At 56.3% G+C, this 26682-nt stretch overlaps 1 protein-coding gene across 1 annotated transcript in view; it reads left to right on the plus strand.

Moving 5' to 3' along the window:
- Positions 1-26682, plus strand: part of NCOR2 (nuclear receptor corepressor 2) — a 245299-nt gene that overhangs the window by 201708 nt on the left and 16909 nt on the right. The window contains exons 19-32 of the mRNA XM_084272224.1: positions 933-1080; positions 3678-4233; positions 8954-9074; positions 10034-10271; positions 14483-14638; positions 15189-15328; positions 15419-15524; positions 16214-16318; positions 17232-17335; positions 19736-19886; positions 23613-23765; positions 24169-24255; positions 24549-24826; positions 25622-25985. Coding sequence (XP_084128350.1) covers positions 933-1080; positions 3678-4233; positions 8954-9074; positions 10034-10271; positions 14483-14638; positions 15189-15328; positions 15419-15524; positions 16214-16318; positions 17232-17335; positions 19736-19886; positions 23613-23765; positions 24169-24255; positions 24549-24826; positions 25622-25985 — 2707 coding nt within the window. The remainder of the gene's footprint in view (positions 1-932; positions 1081-3677; positions 4234-8953; positions 9075-10033; positions 10272-14482; positions 14639-15188; positions 15329-15418; positions 15525-16213; positions 16319-17231; positions 17336-19735; positions 19887-23612; positions 23766-24168; positions 24256-24548; positions 24827-25621; positions 25986-26682) is intronic.

Genomic DNA, 26682 nt, shown 5'->3' on the forward strand with positions numbered 1-26682 from the left:
TTTTTTAAAGGACCGAAAAGTTGGCGGGGGGGTGGAAAAGGGGGGACCAGCTCTTCCCAGCACAGAGCTCCAGCAGCAAAGTTAACGTTTCCACCACGGCTTTATCTTTTCATCCATGTAAATAAACGTCCTACACACGTCATTCGTGTGGGGTTTGCAGGGAGAGCCGGAGATGATGGGCCTGTTCCTACTGGTAATATTTACTCAAGCAACAAGAGCAGGAAACAATAGCGAAGCCGAGACTTTCCCTTCAGGCTGGTGGGAGGGAGCTGCTCTCCGTGCCCTTGCGTTTGCGGCACGTGCCCCGGCGACCAAAGATGTGGCCGGCCCACAGCAGGACAGAGCACAAGGTAGTTTCACCTTTGGGATCCGTACCGCCCGGAGCGTGCCCGCTGCTCGGCCGCGACAGCCTCCCCAGCATGGGAGTCAAAGTCCTTGGGCAGCACCTGCCGTCGGACGCGTGAAAGCTGGTGCACGGAAGCGTTGGCTGGGCCGTACCTGGGTCGTGGCCGCGCACGGTCGCGTCGCTGGAGGTGGTCCCTGGAAATGTGCAGGGCAGACACGCGTAGCGGACGCAGGACCGCTGGGCTCTTGCCAGCCCGGCACTGGTGACCTCTGCACGCGCGGCCCTTGTCCGTGCGTCAGTGCCACCCCTCCCTCGGAGGCTTGTTGCCGCCTGGGGCTGGAGCTCTGCATGGAGCCAGGTTTGGCCATTGCGTGGTGATCGCACTTTTTTGGCTTGGTGAGACCATGTTTCTGGGCTTTTGGCAGGCGGGTTCAGTCCCAAGGAGTGACTTTCAGAGGCTTTATCCAGGGCGGGAGGGGGGTGAAGGAGGTGCTAGCATCCCTCTTGGCCTTTTCAGCAGGACCGATGCTGTCTGCTCCCCATTACTCTGCTCTGTCCCTCTCACCATCCTCTGGTTCTTCCACAGGAGAAAGAAAGGAACGCCAAGAGGAAGAAGAAAAAAGGCACCGCCGTTCAAAACGAAGAAGCTGCCTTTCCTCCTGTGGCTGAGGACGAGGAGATGGAGGTGTCAGGGACAAGTGGCAACGAGGAGGAGATGGCTGAGGAGGCGGAAGGTGAGGCAGGTGAGGGTCTGCAGTGGGGGGATGCACTCAGCTCTCCCAGCTTTGCAGCACAGTTGCGGTACAGGCAGCATGCATGGCCTCTCCCAGGCTGGCAGGGCTGGGGGGGGTCACCTTAGTCACCCCAGAGCCAGATCGAGGTGACGGCAGCCCACAGCACGAGATGCTCATGGCATTTCATACCTCTGGGTTTCATGCGAGGAGCGCCCTGGATCACTGCCCTCCTCTCATGTCTGTCTGGAGCGATGTTTATTTTGGGAAGGTCATGCAATACGGGAGCTCTGTTAGCAGCGGTCTCTGCCGCGGCTGCCAGGCTCCCACAGAGATCCCAGGGGCATGGGGAGGCCTCTGTGGCCCGGGGGCTCCTCGGCCCCCACATCAAAGCTGCAGGTAAAGGGCTCACCCTGAACTTGGAGCTTCCCCTTGCACTGGAGGAGAGCAAGCCCTTTGGTTTCCAGTTTCCAGCACACGCTTCCCAGAGCACCCACCTCACCAGGCCCCAGCATGCTGACGTGCTCTTACAAACCACATTTCATGGTGTTTTGCCCCAAAGGGTGTTGTGCGCTCAGCAGGGTCAGGTGCCCACCAGGGTGGGCTCTCAAGAAGCTTAGCATCGGCTCAAGGAGGGATAACCCCTTAAGTTTTGTGTGTGTCCATCCCCATCTCATGGGGACATCACTGCTGCTGCTCCCCAGGGCAGCGTGTAGCCAGCACTGCCAGCAAAGGCAGGGGAAGCCACACTCTCCCACCGGAGAGGCTGGTCTGCCTTGGCAGGTCCTTTCCTCCCCCTTTCCCTTCTAAGGCAGCATTTTCCTCCCTCCCAGCCCTACCAAAGAAAGGAAACAACTTGAAAGTGACAATTTTCAGCTATTTATCGCTTCGAGAGCACGGCAGCGAGTTTGGAGAAAAATGTGCATAATTTTCCAACAATAGCCCCATTTGACTTTTGTCAAAGTAATTTAATAACTTAACCATCACCACTGGCACCACGCTGGTTCCTGGCCTTAGCACCCAGGCTAATGGGACTGGAAATGGGAAATCTTTTCAAATCATCGTTGTGAGTGACTCATTACAAGGCAGATTCCAGGTACATCTTTGTGCGAGGTGATACGTGACTCAGAGGCGCAAAGTAAAAGGTAGTTACTGCTCTTTGTAAGAGTGCCTGAGAGGAAACAATGTGTTTTGGAGATTAGAGACAGATCTCTTGACATGCTCCTGAGCCTTACACTCCAAGCCACGTCTCTCCTGCTGCTGCTGGGGAGGGCTACGGAGCTGAGGGAAGGGAGTAAGCACGGGGATGAGGTGTCATGAGCACAGAATTGCCAGGGCAGTGTTACGCATGAGATGGCTTTCGGCTCTGGGGTGATGTTGGGGGATGCCCAGGCAACAGCTGGGGGTTGGGGGAGAGGGAGGTGGGGCATGTGGCCAGCTGGGGAGGAGCAGGGAGACTTGGTTTGGGGGTTACAAGGGAGTGTGCTGGTGCCTGGAGTTTGGCTGAGCCTGGGACGAGCCACTGTTGTATGTCTCAGTAGTGTAGCATCAAGCCACTCTGATACTTCAGAGTATCATCAAGTGACGGTCAGGGAGAGTTTGGCTGTAAACCTCGTCCCTGGGTGGGGGATGGGACACCTCATTGATTGCAAGTGAGTAAAAGGTTGGAGAAGGCTGATGTTCCCCATGAGTGTGGAGCACTTTCCTGCCAAGGAGACGTGGATGTGCTCAGACACACAGCTCTGGGGACACAGTCCCCGCCGTGTCACTTGTCTTGCTGGCATTTGAAAGCTGCCTGTGCTCCTGTGGAGAGAGATGGATCAAGGGATGGGTGTGGGCACAAACGTGAGGGCCCTGCCTGGTGAGATGTGGTGGGATGGGACTGTGGAGTCTCCTGGTGCTGCTGGCCCTGTGGTGTGGAGGGAACAGTCCTCTCTCCAGCTGTAGAGACAGTCTCTTGGCAGCACCTCCATCTGCAGCTCATGCACCCAGCTCACCTCCAGCCATTGGCGGTGGATTTGGGAATGATCCTTCCCGTGTAATAATTAACCCGCCCGCAGCGCTGCCAGCACTTCGCTTTCGCTGACCCTGACCTCCTTTCTTTTGTCACTGGCGGCTTAAATATCAACAAACAGGCACAGTGTTTTGGGATGGTCCCCAGCTGCCCCGGGAGTGGCAGAGCCAGGGACACAGGCGACGTAAGTCAGCAAGCAGGGTGCCAGCGAGCCTGGCCCAGGGGCAGCAGAGCTGATCCAGAGCCATGGGTGAGAGGGTGAAGAGGGAGCAGATCCTGTCCTGTGGATCCAGGGTTTTCCCTTCAAGCCCAGTCGCTCAGTCTCTGGGCTTTTGGGCGTGTGGTTTTGTGTTTGGGTGGAGGTTAACAGCAGACAGCACGCTGGGCAAGCAGAGAGGCTTCCCGAGCATCCCTTTGATTAGTAGGCGCTGAATCCTGGGATCCCAGCACAGCTCTCCCAGCCCCGGGATCATCTCCCCTTCGGAGGAACGAGGGCGTTCTCCTCCCATGGGAGGGGGCGGAGGCAGTGATATGGGAAGCGAGAATCTCGGGCTGATCCTTATTTTTATTTCTTCCCTTTTCTCAGCTGCAGTAAATAACAGCTCCGACACCGAGAGCATTCCCTCACCAAGGCCCGAAGCCAAAGAAGGAGGCGAAAACGGGGCCAAGGCACCACCCGGGCCGGGAGGTGACTCCGGCACAGAACCGGCAGTCAAGTTGGAAGAGGCTCCAACACCCCCCGACGCTCCTACGGCTCCCCCAGCCAACCCCGCTCCCGCTGCCAGCCCTCCGCCGGAGGCAGCTCCCCAGCCGCCCAGCAGCGAGGAGAAGGTGCAGGAGGACCTGGTGGTGGACGTGGTGAAAACGGAGGAGCCGGAGGAGAAGGTGAGTGAAGAACCCTGCAAGAGCGAGGTGAAGAAGGAGGAGAGCGACGACAGCCAGGAGAAGGACAAGGGGAATGACAAGAAGGCGGAAAGCAGCGTCAGCAGCGGAGGGACAGCAGGGACAGAGGGGACGCCCAAGGCTGAGAAGAAGGAGAGCCATAAAGGCAGTAAAGGCCCCGGGGTGAACCCTGACAGCGACTCCAGTGCGACCTGCAGTGCGGATGAGATGGACGAGCAGGATGCTGTGGACAAGAGCAGGTAGGACCAGGGCGAAAGGTGGGCAAGTGCGTGGCCTGAGGGCCAGATGAACATCTCCATTGCGTGCCGCAGTGCCCATGTGCACTTTTGTGAGCTCCTTCTTGGGAATGCCATCGCTCAGGCACTCCCCTGGGTGAAGGGACGTGCCCGGCTGTGTCCCCACATGGCCGTAACCCTGTGGCCATTGCTTGCAGAGGGGCCATGACACAACGGGCAGCGTGATGTCCCAACATACTGGTACTACTGGGCAATGGCCGTGGGCAGGTGTTGGGTGCAGAGCTGCTGCGTCTGCTGGCCACAGCCCATCTGGGTGATGCAACGGAGCAGGATGTGTCCTCAGCGACAGCATCGTTGTGCAGAGGTACAGGCTTGTTTGCCAGCATCTGGGGTTGAGAACGGTTTCTGTCAGAGTTGGCACTGATAGGAGAGAAGCTATGTCAGGGATGTGTTCCCCGTGCAGAGGGGGTGAGTCGCTCCCTCAGCGGAGATGCTGCTTGGATTTGAAGGGTTAAAATATCTGTCGTGGCAGGAGGAAGGTGTGGGATGTGCCAGCTTTCCTGGGGCCATGCCACCGGGTCTTCACCTGAGAGTCTGTGGTCCCAAGCCCTCCACCTGTCCCTGGGACCAGCATCTGAGGCCACCTTTGCCCCTCTGTGGATAGCTCTTGGGACGGGGAGAGGAAACACTGTGCTCTGTGGAGAAACATCCCCTCCTGGTCCTTCCCACAGAGCCCTCACCACCCAAGAACCTCACAGCTGGGGAGAGGGTTTCCTGGTTTGTAAAGAATACATACGAATACGTGCGTCTTCGTAGCACTGGTGTGGCTTCTGCTTCCATCCACATTGGCTCCTGAGTTAGGAGGGAGCTCTGAGTCCACCCTGCCATTACCCAGTGCTGAGGGGTGGTGCAGATGCTGCTGGCCCCAGCCCCATGGCAGGGCTGAGGCCTCTTGGCCACAGTGCTCCTCTCTAGCGATGGACGGAGTCCAGCACTACCCCTCCCCACTGTCTCCTCCTTCCCAGACAGGAGAAAACCTCCCAGCAAGGGAGAGTGAGGCCAGCGGGGCTGCGCTCAAGTTTAACATTAACCCAACTGAAAGCAGGACAGCAGCAGCTTGTACCAGCTTCCCAGCAGCTAAAGGAGCAAGTCGTCTTGGGAATGACTTTTTCATCCCCAGCTCCTCGCTGAGTCAGCACCTATCTTGCTTGTCAAACAGTTACCAGTTTCCAGGAATATTAAACATTAAACAGGCGTCCCGCAGCTCCCGGGACGCTCCTCTGATCCGGTGCGGCGATGAAGCCCCGGGTGATAGCAGAGCCTACTGGCATGGGAAAGCTACAGCCAACACCAGTGCCTGCCCAGCCCCCGAGCTCTGGTGGGATCAGTCTGCAGCTGGATGGGAGGTTTTGGCACCGTTGTGCTCCTGAGGGACTCTGCTCTTCCCCGGTGAAGCTTTGCTCCCTTGCATTTCCCACCGACGGAGAGCTGCTGGCTCACAGGCGGTTACCGCAGCCCCGCTGCTGCAGCGTGACTCGCAGGACGAGGCTGCCGAGATGCCGCGTGAGCCGCCCCGTCACCGCATCACCCGATACTCGCCCACCCGCCCAGCGCCAGCGGGGCGTGGGTGCTCTTTCCTGCGCTTGTAAAAGCACCCAGCCGTCCGCAAGCATCTCCCAGAAAGGGATGGAGGATGGCTGGAGCATCCCCACAGCAAGAGGGAAGAGAGGTGCAGGGTTGGTGTGAGATGTAGGGGCAGCAGTTCTCCTGTGGTCCTGTGTTCCCACTAACAAAGACGAGTCCGGGATAAGGAGATGCAGCCTTAACTCATCAAAGCTGAAGAAGGCGGCTAATTGTCTGTGGTTCCACGCAGTGTGTGCTGTGAGGGGGCTGCTGCTAATGCTGCCAGCGCTGCGGTTCAGCGGGAGGTCACACCAGATGGGGACGCACACGGAAGGACACGCGCAATCACCCGCTGCAGCCCCACAGCGCGGAGGGGAGATGCCTGGCCGTGAGCATTGCATCCACCTGGCCGCGAGCATTGCATCCACCTGGCCATGAGCACTGCATCCACCTGCCTCACACTGCACGTCCTGGTCACTGGCTCAGCCACAAGCGTAACGGCTGTGCTGGGCTGGCATCATGTTGCCACCGTGGCCATGGCTTGGGGAAGCCCACTGAGGAAATCTGGTAGCTGTCACCTTGGCACAGTCACTAGGCATGCAGGGACTTGTGTTTGGTTGGGTCTTGTGTCGGTGTGTTAGCTCATCTGGCAATGAAACTGGTCCCCATCTCTGTGGTGGAAAGTGAAGGAGTTTGGGGAATGCAGCGTCCTGGTCACCCTCAAAGCTTTATGCCTGGGAGGGGACATTTCCATGCTCCCAAGGGTCATCTGTGTGTTTATCGACCCCTTTGCCATCCTTCCCAAAGCCATCACCCGTGGTTAGGGACTGGTGGTTAGGTTTGGGAGGGCCCGGGTTGGCAGCAGATGAGTGCGAGATGCTGAGGGTCCTTCATCTGGTGTCTTCCAGAGCAAACCAGACAGCCCCATGCCAGGCACAGGATCTGCTGGAAGGGATGTAATAAATTATGCAATTTGCATATTGATGAATTGAATACTGACTCTGGCTTCCTAAGTGTCAGGATCCTGGAGGAGCTTTAGGATCTTAAATGTGCTTAAAAGGGACCTTAAGGGTGCTTAAATATGTCTAAACAAGCACCACAAGTACACAGGGCGGCTGCTCCACTGGGGCTGCCAGGACCCCACTTGCAGATCTGGAAAATCAGGCTACATGTCCCACAAGAACGGCTGCCGAGGGGGAGAGCGGCACTGAGATCCATCCTGTGCTGCTAGAGGCTACGGTGACATGGAGCTGGGCCAATGTTCCCAGTCTGTCACCTCCCAGCGAGCAGCAGGACCTGTCTCATCCCTGGAGTAACGTGTTACCGGCCCGGTAGCGCCGGTGGTGGGGATGAAGCGGCAGGAGAGGAGCTCTTTGCTGGCACAGGGAGCTGAGCTGGCGTGGTGCTGGCAGCCGGTGCTGGCTGCCCTGACTCCTAGATGAGGCTGGCCCAGAAAAATTTGCCCTTCAAAAAAAAAAAACATAAAAAAAAAAGAAGAGATTGGCTTCTTTGGGGCAAAATGAGAGCGGGGCCAGGGCTGCAGAGCTGCGAATACGGGGTGTCCCCAGCTTGACAGCCCCAGAAAAGCAATGCGGCAACTCAGCATGGTGTGAGGGTCTTGGGAGCAAGTGCTGGGTGTCCTGGTCCCCAGCCATGTCCCTCAGTGGCCTTTTGGGGTGTTGCACCCTGCTGGGAGCCCCATGTACCCTGCAGCATGGCTTCACAACACCCACGTGGCCCGGCGTCGGGAATCATTGTGATATTGGGGGAGCAGCTCAGATTTGCAGCCCCTTGCCTGGTCTCCCCTGGGTACCTGATCAGAGCACCCTGGTCCCAGTCCAGAGGTGGGTCCCATTCCCTCCAGCACCAGGCACTGCACAGAGCGAGGGCTGGGGCGGTCCCAGCACCGTGACGAGTTTATTCCCCACACATGGCCCCGCCACACTTGTTTATTCATCCAAGGCCGAGCATGGGATGACCTTGAAATTTATAGGCTGAAGAGAGCAGTGAACTAACAGCTAAAATAAACAAATCAAGCTGTAAAACCTAAAAACTCTGAACTGGCTACAACAGATTGGACTTGGGAGGGAGAGAAAGCAGAGATGACCCGGAGAGATGTGATCCCTGGTGTCTCAGCGCAGGCTTGGGAGGTGGACATTCCGAGGGTTTGACCCATGGGCTTCCATGCCTCTGTCCCCATCCCTCTTTGGTGGCACTGTGGAGATGCCCCCCTTCCACCCTTTGCATGGGGGCTTGGCACAGCTGGTTGAGTATCTACCAGGCACCTCAAACAGCCAAGGGGAAGAGCAGATGTGGAGGGTGCAGAGCTACCCAGCCCCTGGGCTGACGACCAAATCCCATCTGCATCCAGCATCCTGGCTGCCTGCCTGCGGTTACTTTAGCACCTTGATAAGAGACAGTCCATAGAGACAAGCATGAGGCCTGTCCCCTGTGGTCAAGCCAGCACCATGTGTGCACTCCAGAGAGTGGTGCGATGCCCAAATGAAATCTGAACTGGTCAACCTGCTCTGTAACTCCCAGCTCTGAGCTCCAGGTCTCCCTCAGGTTTGTTCTGGACAATGACAGCAGATTTGCTGTAACTAGTTAGCGTAGGGGATGGGGGAAAGAGGGCTTGAGAGCCTGTTGAGCTGGATGTAATGGTCTCTGAGCATGGAGGCCTGTGGAGTTGTCTTCTCTGGAAAACAGGATTTGTATTCTGTCCTGCTCTGTCTCCCCTCAGCCTGGTCATCCTGCAGCAAAGCTGCCCAAGTTCCTAGGTGCATTTCTGGGTGTGTTGCATTCCCCTCTGTGCCTGCCCTCATAGACCAAAGCAACCCAGGGACACCTTGCAGCCCACCAAGGTCAGGATTGAGACAGTGGCTGTGGGTTCCCTCTGCTTTGGGTTGTGCAGCAGATTTTCCTGCTGAGCAGCCTCCTGTCAGACAAGCATCCTCATGGTGGCCTTTGGAGCAGTGGTTACCATCTAAACAGGTTTGAGGCCAGGGCAGCAGCTTGCAGAGGGGTGCAGGATGTGGGGGAGCAATGGGATGTGGAGCTTGTCCATAGCATTGCCCAGCTGACCTACATGTTCTGTGTCTAGGTTACTGTCCCCCCGGCCCAGCCTGCTCAACACTGCCAGCGATGCTCGGCTGAACTCCTCGCCGCAGAAGCCGCTGGACCTGAAGCAGCTGAAGCAGCGTGCTGCTGCCATCCCTCCCATCGTGAGTACCCTGCCAGAGAAAGCCGGGATGGAGAGCACAGCAGCCATGGGTGCCTGGTCTGTGCTCTTCCATCGCGCTGCATCCCCTGTGTGGTGTGCTGCAGGGGCGCAAGGGTGTCCTTGTCCCTGGAGATGGCTGAGCTTGTCTGCAGGGAGCTGTGCCTGAGCAGTGCGAGCCCTCAGCAGGGAAGGTGCTCCCTGTGCAGAGCGCGTTCCCGGAGCAGCTCTGCCAGCAATGTTTGGATGTCCCTTGAGCTCTCATCAGAAAGTCGTGGGAGGTCTGGACAGAAAAAGCTTCTCACTGGCACATGACTGCTGCCTCCCATTGCTTTAAAAAGCAAGCGTGCACCTTCCTTGCCCTGAGCTCTCTTCATCTCATGTGCTGGGAAAATACTGCAGAAGAAGCATTTCTGCTTTTCCCCATCCAGAAGCTCTGCTTGGTTGCCCTTCTGGGCTACCCAGTAGATGCATACCGAAAGAGTAACTGTTCTCCATGGCTGGGCATTCTTTCTGGTGCTGTGGCTTGGGCTGTGACCAGAAGCACCCTGGTACCTCCAGGGTCAGCACTGGAAGAGCAGGATCACTGGGTGGGCAGGGAGGGAATCTCTTTTGGGGCTTGAGTACTCAAAGAGGACTCAACCCATTCCTGATGCTCTCCAGTTCCCCTGTTACCGTTTAAAATGTAGCTGCTGTAATGTAACTTCTGGCAGAAGCTACACCTGCATAACCCTAGATAAGAGGTTTTGTGCAAGGGGAGCATGAGGCTCTCCTGTAGTGTCCCCAGCAGAGAGCTAATACTCTTTGTTGTGGGGTTTTTAATCTCCAGTGGCTGGGGAGCTTTGGAGCCTTGTTTTGGGCTGGTGAGACTTGCAGTGCATCTCCTAACACCTTCGCATCTCCAAGACTCTTACAGATGTCAACAGCACGTGACAAGTGTCACCAATTCTTTTTGCTTTGCAGATTTCTGAAGGTTTCTCTGAGGGGATATTGCAGAGTGGAAGTGTGAAGCCTCAGGTGCCTCCCCATGCCTTGGCTCTCTACCAGCAGCAGATCACAAAAGCCCACGAGTCTGCCCGCGAGGACGTGCCCCCGAGCAAGCTATCGCAGTCCCAGCAGCAGCAGGCTGAGAAGGAGCAGCAGCAGCCCAGCAGCAGTCCCAGGGGAAAGAGCAGGAGCCCCGCTGTTGGTGACAAGGAAGGTAGGAGGGTGCGTGCGTCGGAGCGTGTTTATCCGCACAGAAATGCCCGATGTGTGCAGCTGTACGCAGCCAGCAGCTTCCCTCCTCTTAGGTGGAAGCTCGCTTCAACCCTTGAAAGCTCTTTAATAGCATCTTGAAGCAGGACCAGAGAGGCATGGCTAATTTCCCATGTTCATTAGACAGTACATCATGTCTCATTGAGCCTACAGCAAACACAGGGCCAGTGTCGAGCTCTGAGGACGTGAAGATTGCCTTTATTAGCGTCTCTGCCATTCACTTGAGAGCAAAGGGGGCCTGGAGGCATGCCAGGGCTCTGGGTACAATGGCTCTTTTCTACCTTGCTGGCTTTCTGTAAAGAATGCTTTTAATGCTCAGTGGGGACCATTATTTCATTTAAAATCAATGCTAATACTGTGACTCGGAGTCCAAAGGTTCCTATAAAGATTCCCGGTGCTTTCTCCCCGGAATAGCTCTGATGTGGTCTGGCTGCCTAATGAACAATTCAGAGTTTCCCACCGTAGAGCATCTGAAGCGTTATTAGCTTGAGCACCTGGGGATCAAGGTTAAGGAGAGACGGGAAGTCTTGATGAGACCATCCTCTAAATGTGTTTTTAATCTGAGTGTCAGAACCTGTTCCAGTTCAGAGTCTGCGTCCGTGCCTCTCTTAGCCAGCCCTCTTAGCCAGCCTGCGTGTGAAGATGAGATGCTGTGAGCACATCAGAGGAGCGGGGAAGTCGGGCTGGGTGGGTACCATGTCCCCCAGCACAAGATGCTGCATGGGGATGGGTGCAGCTGCGAAAATTACCTACTTACAGGTGAATAGGGAAGGTGGGTGAGGCTGCACTGACTGAGCAGAGCTGCACTTCCTGGTGAGCCAGGTGGCATGGCCAGAGCTCCAACCCAGAGCTCTCTGTCGCTGGTGTACCGGTGCTGCAGCTCCAACTTCCTTGCAGCAGTGGGAGGGTAAGGTGAGGCAGATCTGTGTGTCAGGTACAAGGCAGGGCGTAGGGCTTGGAGATCAACCGCGCCATTCCATGACCTGTTGGAACTGTTACTGCATGCCAGGATGTGAGACCCGGCTGGATTTTTTTATGGCTTTGCTCTCTGCAAAGCACTTATGATTGGAAGCACTTTATTCTCTCCTCTCACACCTCTGTAGCACTCTGACTCTTCCATGTTAATGAAGCTAATTACACCTCCCTGTACCCCTGCAAACATCTCGGCAGGTCTTGGGCTCCAGCTGTGTGATCTCCGAGCCCTGCATAGCTGTGCCTGTGTGCTGGGTACCGGTGTGCATCTGGGTTGTGCAGGGAGTCATGGGCTGGTCTTCTCTGTTCCTGGTAGGAATGCATCTCCTATTTGACAATTAGCAGGTTGGTGATGAGAGTCACCTCAAGGGGAGAAATTGAGTCGCCCAGAGCTCTGTTTTCAGTGTGGGTACAGACTTGGGCAGCTGCTCAGTGCTGTGTTTGCCTCTCAGAGCACATCCTGGCTGCACATCAGGGGTTGGAAGGCAGATAGGTAGATAGTCCTGGCAAATGTATGTATGTCCCTTCCCTCCCCTGCTCTCTGAGGCGGCCCAGTGAAGTGGCAGGCATCCAGACTGCAGATGTCGTGCTGCCACACCACCTCTACACGGGCCTCGTGTTAAACAGAGAGGCCAGCACAGCCTGCAAGAGCCTTCAGGAGAGCAGCCCCGTGCCGCTTCCGAGCACGGAGCCAGCTCTGCCAGAGCAGGTACTCCTGTTCCTCCCCTGCTCGATAAGAGAGCTTGAACTCTTGCAACCGCTCCAGAGATTAACATCCTTCACGCTGCTCTGGATCCACTTCAAAGCCAAGTCTTGCACACATCCTGGCCGAGGCGTTGGCTGCCTCGCAGCCGCTGGCTGGGGCCATATCGGCTTGGAGGGCGGCCAGCCGAGCTGTACCTTCCTGAGCACTGCCCTCCCTTGCCTTCCAAGACGAGCTGCTAATCACAGGGCCTGGCAGAGGCAGGCAGCCCTGCCTGGATCTCACCGGCGACGGGGCAGACGGATCCCTTTTGCCATTGCCGAGTCGCCGTCGGGCGTATCTTTGGTTATCGCTCGGCGGTTTGAAAGCCAGCCTGATGTTTTGTGTTGATTTAGTTGTGTTGCATTTGGCCTTTGTAGGCAATGGGGAGCCAAGAGCATTAATTTGGATGACGGATCATATAAACTCTGACTCCTTCGCTCCCATTCCAGGGGCTTGATAAACGGTAATAGGAACTCTCTCTTCCCTGTGTAAGTGCTATTTTATCAAAAGCTGGCTGAGTTATAGCCACTCTCTAATGCGGGGGCAATTAGGAACTGGCCGCATTTCACAGGCTGGAGAGGCACGCAGGGGAGGGGATGGCTCCCGCGGGGAGGGGAGGAGGACTGGGCTCTCCAAGAGCCATCCAGGGTGCATGTAGCCTTGGCTCACAGTGCTTTGGCATCAGAGAGCATCTTCAGCTGGGACATCCCAGTGCTGTTTGTCCCTGTGTGAGCAGAGCTGATCAGGGCTGAGCTGAAGGGGAGAAAATTAGGGAGCGTGGACGTGCCAGGGCCTCTCTGTCGGTCTGGAGGGTCTGCCTGGGTTCCCCCATACTTCCCAGACTAAGGGATCCTCTCTGGGATCTTGGTGTGGGGAGAGAAGAGGCTGCAGCCAGGCTGTGGAGGGGTGTGTGTGTGCCTGGACACCTCTGCCTGCTGATAATGGATTTCTTCTCTCTCTGAAGGGGACAAGAATAATCTCCCAGCTTCTGAGTACACTGAGCATTAATAATGATAATGCAGTAAAGCCTCATTAAATTGGGCCTCTGATAATCTACTTGCCCTATTATTAGGCTTAGCAGGATTCAGGCATCTATTTTTATCAGAAATTGATTGCTGAAGACTGGGTTCATTTGTGATCGCTGTTGTTTACTCCCCAGTTTCTAATTTCTGGTCAGTGCAGACGTTGGGCAGGTGGGTCTGGGGAAGAAGGGCAGTGCAAAATTAAGTGTTTATCGATTCCAAGCAAATCCTACAAACCTGCCTGTAATCCATCCAGTAAAGGCTGGCTCATCGGCGTGCTCAGCAAAGCGTGAGGATGCTCACTCGGATGAACCCCTGGGTTTTTATTTTACCTGGCACCCTGCAGAGCATGGCAGGGTTCAGGCATCCCCAGCATGGCTCCTCCATCATCAGGCACTTCTTGGACTCCAATCGGTGTTTTTTATAGCTGGGGTGAGCCCAGCCTGGCATCCAGTACAATAAAAACCCAATCCCAAGCCAGACAGTTTCAGGAAGCTTTCCTGCCCTCAGCCCTGATGCCTTGCAGAGGACCAGAAAGCCAAACCCGCTCCCCGCAGAGGCATCTGGTCATCCCGCAGAGCCTGTGTTGATCTTCATTTGCCTTTGACAGGCTCGTACAGTGCAGTTGTCCCAGGTGCTCAGAGAACATCTGCTCACTTCAGGCACTGTGTGTTATTCCCTTTCTGTCCAAGAAGCTGATGCCTTTATTTCTGGCCGCTTCCCGCAGCCTGTGAGTGGTTTGTAGCCGGCAGCTGTCCTTTCAGAGTGGCTGAGCTTTCACGTCACGATGCGATGTGGGGATGAGCTTGTTCCCAGTGTACAGTGGTCCCTGGCAGTGGTTTGGGGCTCCCTGAGCACCCCATGCCCATCTGCACACTGCAAACCATCATGTCACCAGCGAGCCGGTGTCCCCTGTGGGCTGGAGGGGTGCTGACTTTAGTGCCTCTTGGCTTTAACCTCAGAAAGGATTTGGCAAGACCATCATCAGTCCCCACAGCTCCCCCATGGTGGCTGATGCTGACCCATGGGCACAGGCAGGATCTGCCTGGGATGGTTCATGTGAGACCAAGCCTGGCAAGGAGCTGGACGCTGCACTTGTCCCAGGGCATGCCAAACACTGTCTGCTGGGCTGGGTGAGATGTCCATGGAGGTCCCAGCTGGCAGCGAGCACAGACATCCATCCTTCCTGCTGTGTTTTAAGCATCTGAGTAAGAGAAACGCTGTTGAATCTGGGCAGCAACAGGGATCTTTTTAAGTTCGATTGGGGAACTCAGCTTTCCTCTCCAGGCAGGGTTGGACTGAGCTGGAGCCACTTCCATGCTGGTAGCTGGCTCTGGCTTCCTTGCCCATGCCTGCAGGACTGCCTGCCCATTGAGGGGCACTGAGTAAGCTGGTTGCTTTCTGTTTCCCTTGCAGAAAAGTCCGTGCATTTCTCATCCATCACAGAGGCGCAGAAGCTGAGTGCAGAGCCGACGGCCGCCTCGTGCTGGCCCCCCGTCCTGTCCTACTCCCGGGATGTGATAAAAACCTCTCCCCAGGCAGAGCCCCACTTGTTTCAGTATAACCCACCAGGCAAGTAAAAGCAACTGTCTCCGTCCTGACATGGGGCTGAGGGCAGAGCCGTGGCTGCAGCCAGGCTCACCGGCCTTGCTCTTAAATCAGGGTGGGGTTTTTAGGGGGTGAAAGACAGGGTTCAGCAGAAACCTGCCAACACCTCGCTTTGGCCTGGAACAGAGCTCCCTGCAGTGGTCTGGGGATGGGCAGGCTGGTCTCCCAGCTCTGGCCAGGGTGGGTTTGGGGACATGGTTTGTCACAGAACAGAGTGGGCAGTCCCTGTGCTGCTTTCATGTGAAGTCAGGCAGGTTTTATCCCTTGCTACACTGTCCCTCTCTGGCCAGAGCACAGTCAGGCCCAGGGCATCCTCTGGCTGCAGAAGGAGCAGGGCAGTAATTTAAACTACTCCAGTCCTTCCCAAAGTGATGATTGTGTGACTTGGATCCCAGTGCAGGCTCACAGCTGGCCAGTTCAGTGCATCCAGCCCCTGCTCCCTCCCTTGCCCTTTTCTCTCCCATAGCTGCAGCCACATCCCTCAGTCTCGCTCACACTTGTGTTTCCTGCACAGGACACCCTATCCCGCTAAACCTGCATGAGAGCTCTCGCTCGGGGCTGCAGAGACTAGCGAACATCTCCAACCCTCCTCCCCTCATCTCCTCCACCAAGCACCCCTCCGTGCTGGAACGACCCGTCGGATCCATTTCCCAGGTAGGGTTTGGGGGTGGAAGGGGTTGAGCAGCCAAGGATGCCCTCGCAAGGACCGGCAGCCACTCCCTGACCTCTCCTCTTGCACCACAGGGCATGCCCATCCAGCTCCACACACCCTACAGCTCCGAGCACGCCAAGGTCCCTGTCGGCTCCATCACCATGGGCTTGCCACTGACCATGGATCCCAAGAAACTGGGTAAGGAATTGGGAGGGAAGAGATTTCTCACGGGCTCTGAGAGCAACGGGGAGTGAGCTTGCCAGGGGCCACTGGGAAGGGAGGAGTGCAGAATGTGGCAAGGGAGCACAGGGAGACCTGCTAAGAGGATGAAAGGATTAGTCTTTTTGGAGAGCAGAGACACGGGGAGCTAAGTGTGCACCGTATAGGAATACAGCGACTCGGTCAGGGACGTGTCCCAGCCTATAAATACCCACTGGCTAACACTGTGATGGAAGGAAGGAGATAGGTATTGCTGGTAGGATAAAGAGTAAATGGCCTCAAGTGAACAAAGAAAGTGTTGAGTCTGCAGATTTGGAAGCATTTCCCAACAGCAGGAGGGGATGGGCGAGGGACCAGGCCTGGCACAGGCCCCTCTGCGTGCAGGCCCTGCTACAAACCAGCACTGCCTTCCCAGCGCCGGCTCCCGGCCTAGTGCGGGCAGCACCCAGCAGCGCCTTTGCCAGGGAGAAGGATCTGGCTTTGCTTGTGGGCAGTTGGGCATTTATCCAACTGCCACAGCCTTGGCAAAGGCCATCCCAAAGCGGTGGGGACGGGAGAGGCTCCAGAGGGGTGCCGACCTGGGGCTGGTCGAGATGAAAGCTTTGAGTGGCCGAGGGCTGTGGCCCCGTGCCCTGCACCTCTGCTGATACATGGTTAATATTTTCCAGTGCCTTTTCCTGGAGTAAAGCAGGAACAACTTTCTCCTAGAAGCCAGGCCAGCCAGCTGGAAAGTCTGGTGCTGCAGCCGTCCCAGGAGGGCTCCATCCTGCGGGGTGAGGAGCCGGGGGCAGGAGCGGGAGGGATGTTGGCACTGCTGGGCCTGGCCAGCGCCACGCTGGCTGCAGTTGTCTGGTGATGGCAGGTTTGATTTCTGCGGGTGTGCCCAGCCCAAGGGGCCCCCTCACAGACAGGTCCATACTGTGTCTCAGCATTTCTGGCCATCTCCCTCTGTCAGAGCCTTGGGCATTGATGCTGGGGGAGGTTTTGTGTTCAAGGGACAGCTGAAAACCTGTTGCCTAAGACAAAATGAGACCTGTTTGAGTTCCATTCATTGTTCTCCAGCTCTTCACTGTTGCTGCTGCAGCTGGGCAGGGACCATGTTTGGTTTAAATATAGCCCCCCCAAACCTCCCACCGTGTTTCTTTCCCTGTTTTTATTTTCTAGGCAGAAGAAAATAAACGCAGAAGGGTTGCTTTTAAGTGCATGTCCTGGTTTCTGACCACCACCACCACCACCCCCCCACGAAGGCAGTCAGAAGCCTGAGTGCGAAGGGCTGGCTCCAACCCAGGACAGATAGCTGAGAATGAGCTCAGAGCACCCTGAGCTGCATCCCACTGGAGATCTGCTCTGAGCTCGTCAGGAGAGGCTGAGACATGCTGTGCTTTCTCCTTGGCCTGTAAATCTGCCCAGCCCTTCCATGAAGGCAGCAGGGAGCTGATAGCCTCAAAATACCTTTTTTTTTTATTCCCACCTCCCACCCCAGGTCTGGGTCCCATGGGGGATGGGGTGGAAAGGGCTCTGCAAGGCATGGATTTAGCAGTGACATCTCTTAGAGGGCTTCCCCTCCAGTAACTCAACTCGTAAGAGGTTGAGTTGAATCCTGTGCTTAGTCAGTAGTCTCAGCCCCTCAGGTTTTGTGCTGAACAGCAAACCCAGCCCCCAGCTCACTGGCTTTGTGTCCTACAGGTACTTCCCTCAGCTCTGCCTCAGGAGGGAGCATCACCAAGGGAACGCCAACATCCAGACCCCCTCCAGAGTCACCCATCACCTACCGAGGATCCATCACGCACGTAGGTCACTCATCTCCGGCGGGTTTTGCTTCCTGGGTGCTGGACGTGGGGATGGGGGGTTTGCAGGGTGTGCTGAGCTGCACAGGGCTGAGCAGCCTGGCTCCACAATGCTCCTGTCCCACAGAGCCCCTCGGAGAGGTCTGTGGCCAGAGCCTTTGCCCACAACCTCTGCAGGGCTGACATGAGCCCTGTCCCGTGCGCCGAGCCTGCTGAAGAGCAGAGCTCAGCAGGCAGCGATGCAGAGCCTTACAGCACTTCTAACCACCCCCCTGCCCCCCATGCTTTTCGTAGCTGTCAGGAACAGGGGCGAAAGCAGCTTTAAATGGCTCTGGGAAAATAATCTTGCCAGTGCCAGCAAGTGGAGTGGAGAGAAGGAGCTGGGTGGAGGGCCCAGGCCAGGCAGAGGAGATAGGGAGGCTGCGAGGTGCATGTGAGGTAGCGAGGTCTCCTGCCAGGGCTGAGCATGCTGCGCTGGGGGTCCTGGCCAAGGCCTCTCTTGAGCAGGAAGATGCTTTGGCCTTAATCTCCACCATCCATCTTCAGAAGAGCAGCTGGCAAGCGGGCGAGAGTTTTTTGCAGTGTGAGTTATTGCTCATCTGTTAACAGAGCAGAGAGCATTAAAAAAAAATAATCTGTTTCTCGTGGGGATTTTATTTGGCCATCACTCAGATATTTATAGCCACTTGCACTCAGATTTTTGCCTGGCTCTTTCAAGGAGGGTGACCGTGTTCCCTTTGGCCCTGGGGATTTGAACCTGAATCCTGGCCCAGAGCAAAGGCTTGACTTGCCTGGTGCCCTGCATCCAGCAGCTGCCAGGAGAGGATGCTCAGGGGGATGCTGTAAATAACCCATCACAGCAAATGAAGGCTCCGTCCCCTCGTGTGCCCCTGCAGCAGCTATGGGCAGCAGTGGGTGGGCATGAAGAGCCTCGAGCATTGCATGCTGGTGATCAGGAGATGAACAGAGCTTGTTGAGATGATATTATATGTCAGCTAATTAATCCATCTAGCTTCCTTTGTTTGGCTTGGGAATAAGGTACCAAGCCCAGACCCAGAGCATGATCTGCCCCTCCTACTGCCCCAGCATCCTGCATCCCTCTGCTCCTGTTGGGGAGAAGGAGCCCCCTGGTTCCGGCAGCAGCTCCGGGTACCAGAGCTGATATTTGATCTCAGATTAGTCATCCAGTTCACAGAAGGCAGATCTTGAATATATGCTCTCTGCTCTGAAGCCATCTGTCATCACTTGCTTTCAAATCCCCCCTGAGCACGTCCGCGGAAGGAAGATGACTTACCTGGGGCTGGGAAAGCCGTCACCGGGTGTGCTGCGAGGGCCAACGATCAGAGCGTTGAACCCGTGTGCTGGCACGTCCCAGCAGATGCAGTGGGGCTTTGGGGACTGCTGCTGCTCACAGGGCTTGTACAGAGCAGGGGTATCTCCAGGCTGGGATGGGGGGAATGATCGGCACTGGCCCAACCTGGAAGCGCCAGTGATGGGCTGGGACATCGCTTCCCTGAGGCAGCCTGGGAACATCAGTCCTGGCGACTGGTGGGGTTAAATGAGCAAAGTAGGAGGGCGTCAATCAAGAGCACACTGTGCCTTCCCTGCGGTGGGGTGGGAGACGTGTCATCTCACAGTGGCTGTTCCCGGTTGGCGCTGACAGGTTGTGATGGCAGGGGGGTGTTAATCAACAGCAGTGTCTTTAAGGACACCCAGCCCTGGGTGTTTTGGAGGGGCAGGTGGCTGTGAGCTGTGTCTGTGTGTGCCTCCGAGGAAAGAGGGTTCAATTCACACCAGTCCTGTAAGGAGCCTGATGCTGTTGGTGTTGGGAGAGCTCCCCTACCTGCTCCAGGACCGGTCTCGTCCACGCCTGCCATCCCATCTGGGCGTGCTGCCAGCTGCTGGCTCCTGTGCGCCGGCAGCTCTCTGAAGGTCATACTTGCTGCCAGCAGACAAACCCTGGGTGGGCAGGACATCTCTAAGGCTCCTGGACCAGGCTGGGAAAACAGGCTGCAGGGAAAACACTAACGCTTGAGCATCCCTGCCACCACTGAGGTGTCCCCAGGAGGACACCAGCTCCGTTCCCCCAAACCTGTGGGGTGGAAGCGAGCTGGGTAGCTTACTGAGAAACACGCAGGGATAGAGAGTTCTGTAGGTCTGTTCTCACCCCCACCCCGCCTCTTCCCAGCAGCCTCACACAGATCACGTACCTTTTTACCGCTCCTTGTTATCGTCCTCATCAATAATTAAGTTGCAGGTCCCTCGCTGTTGGCCGCACCGGGAAGCGGAGGCCAGGCAGCTCTCCCTCCGCTCAGCCTCCCGCGAGGAACAGCCTGTCCCCGTGTGCGCGCTCGCTTAATTGCTTGTGACACTGTTAAATATGGATCTTGGTGGCTTTCCAAGGGCACCCCGGCAGAAGTGCTGTACAAAGGAACCATTACCAGGATAATCGGAGAAGACAGCCCCAGCAGAGCAGAGAAGGCGAGAGAGGATGCCATGCCCAAAGGACATGTCATCTACGAAGGGAAGAAAGGCCACGTGCTGTCCTACGAGGGTAAGTCAGAATCCTCTGCCTTTTTAGGGCAGGCACGGGGGTTTGTGCTGCCGTGGCTGGGAGTCAGGAGCTATTTGAGGAGAGGCTGATGGAGCGCGACGAGCCAGCCTTGTGTCTTTGCTTCCAGCATCGCATCTCTGCCTTCCCACCCCACCTGCCTGCAGCCTGGCTGGGTTCCCCTCTGTCCCCTGTGGTTATCTTGCCTTGGAAGCAGCTGTGCCAGCAGGCAGGGGCACGATAGGGCCGTGGCCATGGACAGGGTCTCTGGTTTTCGTCAGGTTTGGGGAGAAGGGGAGAGGACAACACCAGATAAGAAAGTATTGCCTTCATCCCTAGCACCCTGGACAGGAGGGAACTGTCCAAAAATGTTACGAGAGCATCCCCAGGCTCTTGGGCCAAGATGGGACTCAGGAACCTGCAGGGTGGAGGCAAGTCAGGTATTTTTGTGTACAGGTTTATTCAGGCTTCTGATCCCACCCATGGCATCTCGGGCACTGTGCAGCCTTCCCTGAACAGGCTGCACTGCAGAAATCCCCCTGGGCCTGACAGCTCTGTGCCTCTGTATCTTGGGAGCTTCACTACAGCATCTGTAGCTGTTGGAGGGGGTGAAGCCATTCCTGTGTCCCACAAGGAGCCTGCCTGGGGGTGCATTGGCCTGTTGCTGGTTGCTGGCACCCTGAGGTGGTGGGGACCCCGAGGGATCTGCCTTGAGCCCCATCTGGGGTGAGAAACTGTCTCCAGCACGGTGTCACTCGTTAACTGGGCTGACCCTGCCCGGCCGGGAAGCAGAGTGTGGCCAAGCACACCCAGGCAAGGGGCTGCGAGCACTCCTGATGCTGGGCTACTCCCAAGGGGGCTCCAGAGAGACCTGACAGCCAGGTAGCAGCTCAGCTCACACCCCTGCTGCATGACAACACACTTCCTCAGTCCGTGCCAATGGTGCCTCCCTGCATTAGCAGTGTCAGCAGGCAGTCGCCGTCTGCTCCTGCCTCCTCTGTGCCTGCTCATCCCCTCGCAGCACCGGCCGTCAAAGCCCTTCTGCGAGTCCTGGTGGCTCCATTAGGAGATCAGCAGATGTTCCCCTCCAGCGAAGGTGGAAACAACTCCTCCGTGCCTGCCTTTTATATGTGCTGGGCTGGGTGCAGAGCCGGGCTCCTCCTTGGGAAGAGCTGAGTTACAGACTCCACTGGGGGTAAAATACTGGTGTGTGCTCTGGTGCACATGGGATGGCCATCCTCTTGTGTCACCTCTCTTCTCACCTGAGTTTAAACATGACTAGTAGATCCTAACCTCAGCCACACTTGCTCGCCTCAGCAGCTATCTCTGGTCGACTGCTGTGCTACCCAAACACACTGTACCCCTCCCCAGGGTGGCTGCATCCCCCCCTCCCCGAGACAGAGGATCCCCTTTAGGTTGCCTGACAGTCCAAGCCCTGGTGCCTCCTTCAGGCAGAGGATGACCAGCAGAAGTGCAGGCAGCTGGTCTCATCTCATGCTGGTTGTTTCATCTGAGGCTGGAGGCAAAGCGTTCAGATCCAACCCTGCAGGACAACTCATGAGCTTCTGCTGATGCCACCTGTGTGTGTTCTGGGACCGCAGGGACCTTTCAGGACAGAGCTCCACACTGCCACGCGGAGACTGGCTCACCCACACCTGCCTGCCTCCACTCCCAACTCTAGCCCAGATGAGAAGTGTCACCACAGGAGACCTGTGTCCAGGCGCCCTTTGGGACACTTGGCAGAGCTCGGAGCAGGGAGGACGCAGGAAGCAGTTCAGGACTTGTTTGAGCAAGAAGCTATTTTAATCTCTTGGAGGCGAGTCAGGTTGATCTCAGAAATGGTGGTGCCAGCAGGGAAACGATGGGGAAGACATGGGTGAGGAGGGCTGCCCGTGCCGAGGTGCGGTCCCACTCCAGGCAGCGGAGAGCTGCAGACCATGCTCTTCCCCACTACATGCACATCAATGTCAGCCCCAAGTCTCCTCACCTCTTGTCCTAGCCCCCCATGGACAGGGAAGAGGACTTAATTCCTTCCTCTCCATGGCAACCTTTTACATGCTTCATAGCACTGACTGCATCCCGAGTAGCCCCGCCAGAACTCCCACAGCCCAGCCAGCCCCGCTGCCTGCCGTACAGCCCAGCAAGGCTTCAGAGCCTGGGAACTAAAGAGTTAAAAACCAACAAAAAAAAAATTAAGTAAGAAAACTGAAATTGTTAGTGATTATGAATTTTGGCAAGCAGGAAAAAAATTGCAAATTCTTTAGTGTCATGAGGGTGCTTAAAATAAAAGAGCCGTAATGAGACGAGATCCTGTAGCATGTGCGAGCTGAATTGTGCTAGATTGGTTATTCTCATTCTGCATATGATTGCTGATGGCTTCTGCGAGGCAAGGGACGTGGGTTTGGAGCAATTTTCTTTCTGTTTAGTCTCTCTTCTCCCTCGTGCCCTCCCCCTGCTTCCCAGCGGTACAAAGGGTGCCCGGGACCGCGTCCCCTTCTGCAGAAGGGCTGTTGGCAACAGATGTGCCTTGATGACAGGGTGCGTCTGCCGCAAGGTGCTTGGCTCACTCTGAACATCGCCCCCGGATTTCACCCGTCAGATGACTTTGAGGTGAAGGCTCGGGGACAGATCCCCCCCCTCTTGTTTCCCTACACACAGCCCCCAACCCTTTCTGGATGGAGTGGGTGCTGATTGCAGAAACCGGTAGTGGGTGGGAAGTTGTAATAATCCCATTTTATTAATTACTGCTTTTCCAAGGAGGACTTTTGTTCCCTATTGTCCGCGATGGAATGAATGCTTTTAACTTCTCCTCCGTTTTCTCTGATGCTCTAACCCCCATCTCTGCCCGGGAAGAGGAGGATCTGGGCACTGTCAATCCTCATCAGGGGCAGCCAGCTCAGGGGTGATGGGCAGAGGCATTTATCTCTCTGAGCCAGCGTACCCACTCGTAACTTGTCACATAAACATGAGGCGTTTGGCTGGACCAGAAGCTGCCTGCAAAACTCACAGCTCTCTGTGCAGGATGGATGCCTAGGGTGGGCGTGATGCTGCCTGGCATGGGCAGGATAGTGGGGAGAGGGGGGTGTAGCTTGGGACAGTTGTCCCCTGTTTGTTTGCAGAAGAACCTGCTGCAGGTTTGGATGAGGAGGTGGCGGATGGGCTCTTTCCATCGGTGGGACTTTATGCCGTCCATCTCTCCCAGTTGTGTGTCCTCAGCCCTGTTTCAAAGCGATTGTTCTCAGCTCTGCCTCTCCCGCCTTTTCCCTGGTTTTCTCACCCAGGGAGTGTCTCGGCAAACGTTGAGGCTGGCTGAGATCCCAAACAGTAGGTGTCTAGCAAAAATCCAAACAAACAGGGGGGGAAAAAAATAGGAAAATCTCCAGACCCAGAGGGCCAAGTTGAGTGGAACCACAGCTGCTCGCCCCAGCGCCGCGCTGGCTCCATCTGGCTCCACAGGGCGGTGGGGGAGCAGGACACGGCAGGGCGGATGCTTCTTACCCAAGCGGGAGGCACGGATCTGGAGTCTGAAGGAGGCAGGGAGGGAGGGGGGGGAGAAAACACCAGCTGAATTTCTTGGAAGCCAACCTCGTGTGATGTTTTCTGGCGTTGCTGAGTGGTGGCTGATGCTGGGATGAGATCTGACCTTTCGGCAACGCACGCAAACAGCAGTAAACACCCTCCCTGACTTGCCGTGCTCCTGATGGTGTTCCTTGGTGTTCCCTTCCCCAGGTGGAGTTGCTGCTTCTCAGTGTCCCAAAGAAGACAGCAGGAGCTCAGGAGCTTCACACGAGACCACAGGAACCAAGCGGACCTACGATATGATGGAGGGGAGGATCAGCCGGGGCTTATCTGCCCGCGATACCTTGTCTGCCAGCATTGAAGGTGGGTCTGGGTGAAACCTTTCACCCTTGCTTTGGAGTTGTGACCCACAGAAACCCCACCTTGTTCCTTGTCTACGCGCTGCACCTTCCCGTCCCCATGCTTGGGCAAGGGTTACCTGGGACCCTGCAGCACCTCCCAGCAGGGTAACAGCAAGGGGACGCAAGGGACACAGCCTGGCCTGTTTGCCTTTTGGTTTCTGTTCTTTCAGACCAGTTTCAGGACTGCAAAAAAAAGAAGAAAATGCTTTTTTTTTCAAAAAAAAAAAAAAAAGAGAAGTCAAGTAATTTAGAACTTGTTGCTGGTTTCCCTTCTTGTCCTGGGAGCCCCTGGGAACACTGTCCTGTATTTGTTGTCAATGAACTCCTGTGTCACAACCCAGTGTTCCCCCTTGGATCTGTTCTAGGTCTCATGGGTCGAGCGATCCCTCCAGACCGCCACAGTCCCCATAATCTGAAGGAGCAGCATCACATGCGGGGCTCAATTACACAAGGTAATTCCATCATTATACAGTCTAAGCTCTCACCAAATACTGGGATAAAATAGTGATTCACATGAACCTGGGTTGAAACTAGTGTGAAATGAGTCCAGCAAGTGGTAGTAGATGTTAGGTGGTCCTCCTATGTTAGTGATATAGTTGCTCTGCACACTCAGGTGGGTACCAGTCCCCCAGTTGCATGCATTAACTAGAGACCCCTTTGAATTGAGCATCCACATGGAAACTGGGAGTCCAGTGTCTGGCTGAAGAATCACTCTCTGCATCCATTGTCTGCTTGGGGGTTGCAGGAATACCTCGGTCCTACGTGGAGGCCCATGAGGACTACCTCAGAAGAGAAGCCAAACAGCTCAAGAGGGAAAACACTCCACCGAGGGACTTATCTGATGCCTACAAGGTCAGGTCTCACGAGGGCCTTACACCTCTGAAAATGAAACCAGCCCATGAGGGCCTGGTGGCCACAGTGAAAGAAGCAGGAAGATCAATCCACGAGATTCCCCGGGAGGAGCTGAGGCGAACACCGGACATCTCTCTGACGAGGCCTCTGAAGGAGGGCTCCATCACCCAGGTGAGTGTGGGGCAAACAGCAGGTGAGATGGGTCCTACTCGGGCTGCTGTCCTTGCGCAGACCGTGGGGACCATTCCCGAGGTAAAAGGAGAGCAAAAAGGGCTTCAGGTTGCAAACACGTCACTGGCCAGGATTGAGACTCGGCTTGGATCCTTTGATCTTTAAAAGTCCCTTCCAACCCAAACCATTCTATGATCCTTCCCAGCAGATAAATGCAACACCTAGGGATGGGAGCTCAGCACCCCCTGGTACATGAGAAAAACGATGCTCCATCCACATGTCTGCATGGAAGGGGGTGTATTTGGCTCTTGTTCAAGGCCAGAGTCAACTCGATGCCCTCAGCAGTTGTGACTCTGGGTGCACATAATCTTGGTCTCCTCCCTTCATGGGCAAGTGTCAACCCAGCAAGGCCAGTGGTTAGGATGAAACGTGGCGTGCTGTCTCCTGTTGGGCTCCAAATATTTGGAGGGTTCCCATGGCACCTCGTAGTGCTACCTCATTTCACAGTTGTGTGTAGGAGAGAGGCGTGATGGGCACAGCCAGCCTTCGGCAGTGACTCATCATCATCTTGCTAGAGCACAACAAGACATGCAAGATGGGCACTCCACCCTGCCCTGTGCCGTGTGGAGCTGTTACCTCTGCTCTGCCCATGGCCGCTGCTGTTTCCCCAAGCCATCCAGTGTACTGCCCCACTGAAGGAGGAGGCACGAGTCCCATTGAAACTTGGTGGGATGCCGTTCCCATGTCCCCTACTGCTCTAAACCCCTTTGATTTCCCCTCTGCCTTCTGTCCCAGGGTACCCCACTGAAGTATGACAGCAGCTCTTCCTCCTCGAGTACCAAAAAGCACGACGTGAGGTCCATCATCGGCAGTCCCGGCAGGACTTTTCACTCTGTGCACTCGCTGGACGTCATCCAGGACCCGAGGAATCTGGAGAGAGCTTACGAAGAGAGCCTGAAAAACAGGCCAAGCCCGGTGACAAACTCGGGTGGCTCCATCGCCAGAGGGGCTCCTGTCATTGTCCCCGAGCCAGGCAAGCCCCACCAAAGTGCCCTCGCCTACGAGGACCACCAGGCAGGGCACAGCACGGCGTTTGGCAGTCACTTGCACCGAGGGTCTCCGGTGTCCACGCGGGAGTCCACGCCGCGGCAGCACGAAGGTACTTGGCAAAACCTTTTCCTTCCGGCAGAGCGTGCGGGAGGCGGCTGCTGACCCCACCTGCCCGAGCCGTTCCCGGCAGGTGCCCGTCGAACCCGTTTTCCCCAGCACCCCGCACCCACTCTTGCCCGCGGCAGCCGCTGACTCACGGCACTGGGGCGGCTGCCAGTGACAGCGAAGGCTCAGCTCCTTCCCGGGGATGCTCACACAGTTGCAGGGAGGGCACCCCATATCTGTGCCGGGGTGGCTGAAGGGAGAGTGGGACCATGGCTGGTGAAGCTGATGGTGCTTAGAAATCTTTTTCCCCTGTGCCAGTGTGGGCCCAGAGCACCCCTGTGTCTGCAGTTGGGCAGCAAAGCAGTGCTGGGTGTGCTGGGCGCAGGACTCCTCAGGCTGTTCCCTGGTGCGGTGTGTTTGCCTACCTTGTGTGTTTATGTCTCATCCATCACTGGGCACCCAAGTACTTCATCTCCAGGAACACCTAATCCCTTTGGAGCTGGCAGATCCGGGCAGTGCATTTGACTTTGGGGTCTGCCATCTCCCCAGCATGTCTGCCCACACCCCACAGGGTCTGCCCACACCCCCTGGCATCAGTCATCTCCCGCCCCCAGAGCCAGACCTGGGGCTCCTGGGGACCAGGCACGTGTCTGGGCTGGGCTGAGTGATCTGGTGATACGCTCAGATGCAAAGCACAAACC

The sequence above is a fragment of the Gallinula chloropus genome, assembly GCF_964237585.1.
Source record: "Gallinula chloropus genome assembly, chromosome: 17".
Taxonomy (NCBI): Eukaryota; Metazoa; Chordata; class Aves; order Gruiformes; family Rallidae; genus Gallinula; species Gallinula chloropus.